General features: G+C 39.6%; 1 protein-coding gene across 1 annotated transcript; it reads right to left on the reverse strand.

Moving 5' to 3' along the window:
• LOC121252819 (acyl-coenzyme A oxidase 2, peroxisomal) lies at positions 1–5861 on the reverse strand. Its single transcript, XM_041152641.1, has 7 exons — positions 5353–5861; positions 3542–3657; positions 2078–2958; positions 1070–1249; positions 790–956; positions 580–703; positions 1–385 (listed from the first exon to the last, which is right to left on the reverse strand). The coding sequence occupies exons 1-7, from the start codon at positions 5796–5798 to the stop codon at positions 230–232; spliced, it is 2070 nt and encodes a 689-aa protein (XP_041008575.1). The 5' UTR covers positions 5799–5861; the 3' UTR covers positions 1–229.
• Between the last annotated feature and the right edge of the window lie 2531 nt (positions 5862–8392).

Raw genomic sequence — 8392 nt, forward strand, 5'->3', positions numbered from 1 at the left:
AAAAAAATTGGTGATGATTACAAATTAGAATCAATCACGTATAACGTATTGTTTCAACTTTTGAGTACATTATTCTTCCCCAAACCTATATGAGAAATGAGATGCCAACATGGGTTTCAGACCAACGATATTGACAACCTATTTAACATGCTGGGAGAATCAAAACACTTGGACATCAGCAATCATTTCGAATGGAATTTTATGCTGCTTTTTTTCCCCCATATAGGGATTAGAATCCCACGTACTGGGTGTACTGAGAGTAAGCATCAGACTGCATGGCAATAGGCGCCCGTGTAACATGATCAGGCAGATCAAATGCATCTATAAGTTCCCCTGCAATATTCCTCACTTGGAAACTCAAGTATTCTGCGAGCTTGTGGATTGCCTGCAAAACAAAAATATGCAACTATCAATTATTTAAGATATAACGAATAATTAGACAAAAAAAGTCACATTTTGTTCTTCTTCTGCAGTAAGGCAGGTCAAAATCTTCCCATGCTTCAATCGCATTCTGTATGTATAACATATCTCAAAATATCAATAACGTTCTTAAATTCATTAGCCTTTATGGTAGAATACCTTAGCTTTGTTGGGTGCCACATAGTCAACATTACGGTAGGTTCCTATATCCTTCCAGATTCGATCTAAGGCATAAAGATCACAAACAAGTTTCAAAGCAGCTCGGGAACTTGCATCCGGACAGCTGCCAATCACACCAAATTAAAAACCCAAGATTCATGAAGGAAAACGTAAAAGAATATTTGAGACTCAGATTTGGAGAGGAGATACCTCTTCACCGATTCAATAAATTTTGCGAGGATGACAGATTCAATATGGGACTCAGCAAGCGTCAAAAGGTGATTCAAACACCTGTTCCAAGCACCGAAGTTTCCAAGAGTTTTGGTGTGTTTGTTTAGTCTCACAGCAACACTGTGAAGCAATCGAGATGTTCGATACTGCAACAAAAAAGAAATAAAACACAACCAGCAATTTATTAAGCCATAACTGTATGGATTCATTGTTTACAACAATTGAAATTTGTAAATCGCAGAACTGAGATAAAACTCACTCTGAAGGCGTCCAACTGGAACTTAGGATCCCGCAAATGGTCCTCACTTTCCCACCTAGCAGTTACTGGATTTGGCTGAGACAGATAAGTGTTCATGGATTCTCTCAAGTAGTTCCATGTAACTGCAAGTGTCCCACCTTGGAATTTCTCCTTGTATTGCTTCAAGAGATCAGCGGCCACCTGCATCACAAGGGAAACGTTCAAGAGTTTAGTTTCCATGCAAGAGAGAAATTAAGGTTTACAAGTACTGCAAACACATATACATAATACGGGGATACGAAATTATGGTGAATGTTGGCATCCTGACAAGTGATGCTCAAAATTGGCACTCATATATTTAACAGTGCAATGCCATAAGAAAGGGTTTTTTCCCAGAATATATTAACCCTGCAAGGTGGTCATCTACTTCATCTTTCACTTATAGCTCAAATATTGCCCTTCTATTTCATATTATTTCATATTTCCCAAAACCCAAGTCTGCATAGAAAATTTGTTCATACAGCAGTCTCCTATGTATAAATGGAAGCTAGAACCCTCGAAGGTAACCACAAAGCATAATCTTATCTATTGGAAGCACACCTCTACTGCCTTGGAATGGCAAAGGGTGCAATGTTCAGGCAGCTCACCCTGAATTTACACTAAAGGACAGGCTATTAAGAAAATATACACGGAAAGCTTGAGTTCACACTGGCTTTTCAAACCTAATTTGGGGTCTTGATTTTTCAGGAACCTCACAATATCAGCCACTCGAGTAGCATAATGTTGATTTTTTAGCCCTGCTCTGTGTTTCCACCTGACTACACTTCAGAACAGCACAAGGCAGGGTGGGTCCATATGGTGGAGAAGTGCTATTCTAGTACTAAACTAACCTTGTATTGATTCCTACCACTTCTGAAAATAGCACAATCAATTTAGGTGCTCTCATGCTTTATCAGATGCAACAAACTAGGAGTCTACATCATCAAAGTCTTAAGCAAAATGTGTAACAGGATGGGATTTGTCTGCAACCTGTTGTAGCAGCACTGTATTGTCCCCTTCAAACGTCTGAAAAATGTCATGATCATTCCTCAAACTACCAAACCGGTTCACAGCAGCATACCCATGACCTCCACAAGCTTCCCTGCAGATGCTCAGTGACTTTGCAGTGTAAGATGTCACGTATGCCTTGAGGCCTGCCGAAAGTGCATGGACATCGCCAACCAATTGTTCATCATGAGACTTCTTCATCTCTGAATATATTTCCACCAAATGCAGAGTGGCAAAGTGGAATGCATAAGTTGAAGCCAGCATTGGCATGAGCTTGTGCTGTTGAGACTGGTAATCAAGAATACTGACTTCTGGTTGCTTGGGAGGGCCAAACTGCTGGCGCAATAAAGAATATCGGATTGCAATTGTAGCAGCTATCTTAAGGACACTAACTGAAGAATATGCAAGACCTACCCTCCCACCTACAAGTTCCCCTAATGTGGCAGCAAATCTTTTATTTATCGTTGGGAGGCTACTTGTATATTTTCCATCACGGGAGACATCTCCAAATCGATTAAGGAGATTATCTCGAGGAATTCTGACTGAACGGAATCTCAACGCTCCATTATCCACACCATTCAAGCCCACTTTGTGGCCACAATCATGAATTTCAATCCCTGGAAGTGTTTGGTGGGTCTTCAAATCTCTTATTGGAACGATGAAGGCATGCACTCCCATATCAGTAACTCCTTTCGTGCCGTGAGTTGGCAACATCAGCTTAGCAAAGACACTGGCAAACTTGCCATGAACTGCAGCATTACCAATCCACCATTTTATGGCCCCATCATTGGGAGTGTCAATTACAAATTCATCTGTGATTGGATCAAATGTAGCAACCGTTTGGAGGCCTTGAACGTTTGAGCCTTTTAAGCGCAAAAACAAAAGACAGCTTAGATTAGATATGCATGCCAAGAAAAGTGGCAATGATGAAGAACAGAGACCTAAGAAACATCAACAAGAAATACATATGGACCATATCAATAACAAAACCAAATTGGAACCAAATTTTGGGGTGGTGTGGGGAGAGAGAGAGAGAGAGAACAAAAAAGTAGATGGTGAAAGCAAATAACAAGTGACTTCATTCTCCGACATTGATATAGTGAACGTAACGTTCCAAATCACTAAAGAAACTTATACAAGCCAACTGGCTTTATCTTAAAATGTCTCGGGCAAGTTGTAAAGTGCCCGTTAGCCAACTAACCTAATTTACTTAAGATCAAATTTCATCATGTCAACAATTAGATTCAGGACAAAAAACTGCAAAGTTGGTTCTTTGTTGTTATTGCTTGAGCTGGAATACAATAAATTCCTCAACAAAAGCAAGAAGGGTGTATACAACTATGGCAGGAAGATCTCAAGAACACAACAGCAATAGAATGATCACCTTAGTTGCAGGAAACAAAAATTCAAGGAACAAAGCAATAACAGACAAGGAGGCAAGCTTACCATGATGTAGTTCTGTCATGGCAAAACAACCCGGATATTCCATATTGTCAATACCATCATAGTACTTAACCTTATGTTTCTTAGTTCCTAAATTGAGCACAGAACCTCCCCAGAGACTGCAGCAGAAGTATAGATAATCAACACAGGAGAGCAAGACCATCGTACAGTTCTTATTTTGGAAAGAAAATATAACTGGACAATAAAACACTGAAAAAAATGGACAAGAAAAGATTCTGTGAATGTTTTTTGCAAATGAACATCCCAAGTAAATACATCAACGGAATTCGAGCACCATGTAGGAGCTAAGAAGAACTTGTTATTTTAAAGAAGACTTAGATAGCCAAAATTTTTGCAATCGAGAGAGAGAGAGAGAGCGAGAGCGAGAGCGTCTGATAATGCTGTTCAGGTTAGTCGGTTCTTCAACCAAAGCTAGCATTTTGACCATATGAAGCTTACAGCTAAGACAGTGCAATACTAGAATCAATGAACAAAACGGAAGAGACATTTCGAACAGTATAATTTCTGCTCATCTTTTTAATGATACAAATGAGGAACCTGCCTCAATATCAATCATCATTTGAAGATGTAAAATAAATATTAACAAAGTCTTTGGGTTAGACTTGAAAATTTGTGTTTAAAATAAATAATTTCCCTTTACTTTGTTCAGTTTTAGTTCTATAATGGTATTTTCTGTTTTTTCAGTTCGGTTTCGAGTTTTTTATTTTCCACACCAGCACCGACTGAACCTACCAAATTTAACACCAAATATATAACTTAACATAATAAATGCATTGGTGAATATGTTGTCATTGAAATTTTGTCATTATTGGGTTGGTTGATTTTTTGTATTTTAATTGAATTTGTTGTAAACTTCCAACCTGAATCACACCATAAATTGAACTGAACCGTTTCGAACTGATTAGAATAGGTTTTTAGGACTTTCCTGTTGACTGCAGGGTACAAAAGCACTGAACTAAACGAATTGGTTTGTTTTGGAAAATATGCAAAACCTGGACCGAACCAAACTGATGACAGCCCTATGCATATTGCCAAAGAAATGGTAGTTCAGGAGATTTTTTTATATGATACCTCACACCAGCTAAATCCTTATCTTAGAAGAGTAATGCTAGATATAGTCCTAAGATGTGCAAGTCCATGCGCAATCCCTTTTAAAAAGTGGGGCCCCACTACAAAAAAGTCGATGTTTCAGGTGGGTCCCAAGTGTGTCTCACCTTTTTTTTAAAGGGACTGCGTGAGCTTGCAAACTCTAAGATTGTACAAATCATTTTTCATCCCAGAAAATGAGTGCTGAAAACTATGAAGATAGAGTTACTAGCTAAGAACATTACCACTGAAAGAGCGGCCTAGGTGGGATCTAATCATTCAAGAGCCTAAAATTTAACTAATGTGATTCAAGTAACCGCAATCAAATTGAGTGTTTTTTTCAACCCTAAAGCAATCGTAATCTAAAAGGCAATTGAAAAAAATCATGAACAAAAAAAAACTGTATCAACTCACTGTATCAGTAGGAAAAGTATGCACAACGAATCAACTCAAAACCATGGTGATCAAATATCCACTATCAGCTCAGAACATAGTAGTTAAATTAAGCCTTCGTGGTTATACTTCCAGTAGACATACAAATTGTTGCCACAACAAAATTCACCAAATGTTAAATCAAACAACACCAAATCCACGTTTTAAAAAATTCTCATACCCAACAATTCCACCAGAATTTGAAAAGTTCTGATGCAATCATTGACAAAATACTAAACACGCCCAAAAAAAGATGAGGCTCAGACAGCAATCACCTGTATTGCACACCCATCTTGATCCCAAGAGACATGTCCACGCTCCCCACAGCCTCCAAGATAGCAAAGTACTTAGACGGTTCGTCTGCCACGTACTTGAAGGGCCTCACCCCGGCCTCTCTGACCAACGCGAGAAGCTGCCTCATGCAGAGTTCGCGGTGGTCGTCCTTGGAGATCTCCACGGGGGTCTGAAGCTCCGGTCGAGCGTTGAAGAAGTCGAAAACCTTCTCCTGGATGTCCCTGTGCTTCCCTCTCATGAAAACGGACAAGCTTTTGGCGTCCACGTTGAGCTTCGTCCTGGCAGCGCAAGTGAACGTCCGGAGCTGCAGGTCGCCAAGCTGCCGCGGCACCGGGGTGAGGTGCAAGGACAGGCGTTGGATTCTCCGGCCGATTGGTTGATTTTCCTCGTCGTCGGTCCAATTCCGATTTAGATCTGGCGTATCCATTTCTGCTGATAGCGCAGAATTCGCAGAGAGAAAGAGGTATGGGAACGCGGAGAATTGATCGTAGGTTCCTCTTTCAGTTGTTTTATAATACAAGCAAGGGTAGAGGAGGTGACGTGGCACGAGCCATATAGGAGAACGTGTCAAAAATGTATTGGTAGGGGGAAGTTGGCAGTTATTTTGTTTATTTATTTATTTTTTTTGGCGCGCCTTTCAACATTGACGAGTGCTGTCTTTTTTCGGATCAGATTGATTTTGCACGATAGACGTATAATGTATTCATTTCTACGACTCTTTCTATTAAAGTAAATATATTTTTATAAGATGATTTTATAAAATATTTTTATTTAAAATAGAATTATATAAAAAATTATAAAAATAATGATACATGTATCATTTTCCTTTGCATACAATGTGCATCAAAATTCAATCTCTCCTGTGCATACATAGAACCCGAATTTCTTTTTCCTTTTTGTTTTATGAAAATAATTTTTAAATTTTAAAAATATATAAATACATGTAAACATTGTTAGATCACTTCATGCCATCTACAAAACATTTAATATTCTCTAATTTAATTATAAAAGTATTTAAATCAAAACATTATAGATAATGTTAATTCATATGGACTAATTGGCTAGTCAAGTTTTTTTTTTAATTATTACATATATATTATGATGAGTTAGTCTATATATAGTCCTCAAATGGAGACTGCTCATGCAAGCCCATACAAATTATGTTTAAAAAAATTTAAATTACAATAATATCTTTTTTAAAATGATGTTTTTTCCCTTTTATCCCATTTATCAATGGGACTGCACATGCAGTCCCCCACTCAAAATTACAAATAGAATTTCTCTATTATGATGATGATAGAATTTGTGAGGGGAAGAATTCCCAAGGACAAGGCTGAGAGGGGTACCGGGCCTAGGCCCATGCACGAGACCTAGGGTGGCTTGGTCACCAAGCCCAAGCCCACATCCAGGACTTGGGATGGAATGGCTCGGCCCAGGACGTTCAGAATAAGAAATGTCAGGTCAGATGTTTTGACGAGATGGAGGGGTAAACGGCATAACCTAACACAAGATCAGGGCCACTGACTAGGGGGCACCTGACCCTTACAAGGCAGTTTGGTAATCGAGGTTGGCCGGCCATCAAGGATATTCTCGCCCCTGACATAGCCACCCCGGGGCCATGCCACATTAAATTAGTCGAAGGCAAGTACGCCACAGGGAAGCCACGTCGCATTTAATGCGCCTAAGGGTCAGCACGCAACTAAGCACCTTCCTGAATGCCTACAACGATCCAGGCTAGGACTAAGAAGATTGGCGTGGAGCAGAGTTCTGCAGGAACGTGCGATCACAGTACGGAGTAACCACTGGTTGCTATCACCTTGGGATCCACCCCGGTTAGGTATAAATACCCCTTTCTTCACCAAGAGGAGGGTTACTTTCTCACACTTGAACATTGTTGCTATCTCATTCTAGTTTCTATTCTTTCTTCTTCTTCCACAACCTTAGACTAACTTGAGCGTCGGAGGTTTCATGGCCCCTAAGCTCCCCCATTCTCCTCCTTGTAAGGAAGAGCCTGAGTACTACTAGCGTGGAGGGGCTCAGGCATGCGAAACATGACATCAACAAAATTGAAAATGAAGTTTTACAAGAGAGAGAATTCAAAGCAATGGAATGATAAGGTTAATGTTTATGACTTATGGATAACTTCAGGTGGAATATATGCTAAACTAAATAAAATAACAACAGCCGCAAGAGAAAAATGGATGTCACATCTCTTGTACGTGAGCTGAGATTTAAAAAATAATATATGTTTATATATATTATATACATATATATATAAAAGAAACAAGCACGCAATCATTTTTGCAAAACAATTTAGACATAGGAAGCTCTTTTATACATACCTAATTCCAATTTTTATTCCTGATCCGATCTTTCATTATTAATTTTTGATTTAGTATCGAAGTGTTTCTAAAGAGAGAAGCTTTACATTCTCTCTAAAAACCCAAACCGATAACCACCTCAGAGGGGGGTGGGAGTTTCGACTCCTCCCTCCCTCCCTCCCTCCTCCCCTCCTCCCAGATGTAGTTTTCTCCAAGTGTTTAATTTTCCAGTCGATGTTTTAGTTTTGTTTTTGCTTTTTCCGGTCAAAGCATGGAGAAGCGGCGTTTGATGTTTTTCAGTGGCCAGCGACCACCATGTGCCCCACTGTGGGGTTCCCAAGCCGCTGATCTTTTAGACCACCGAAGGTTTTGCCAAAAGGAGCAGCGCGTGATCCTCATGCACGGGTTAAAGTGCGCGCGTGGCCTCCACGCGTCACTACACAAAGGATTGACGATCCAGCACACTCCTAGTGTGGCGCGTATCCTTCACGCGCCATTACAGCCTCCTTGCTCAGTGTTTTTTCAATTTTCAATGTATTCCAAGTTTATGTTTTGTTGTATTTCTGTCTTTTTTATTTTTCCTATGTTTTTCTACTCTGTTACTTGTGTTAGATAAAAATAAAAAGAAATAAGCTATTGGACTTATTGTCCATAACAGGAGAACCCTCTCCTCCTTTGGAGGATGGGGGATAGTTTTCCC

This window comes from Juglans microcarpa x Juglans regia, chromosome 2S (genome assembly GCF_004785595.1).
Source record: "Juglans microcarpa x Juglans regia isolate MS1-56 chromosome 2S, Jm3101_v1.0, whole genome shotgun sequence".
NCBI lineage: Eukaryota > Viridiplantae > Streptophyta > Magnoliopsida > Fagales > Juglandaceae > Juglans > Juglans microcarpa x Juglans regia.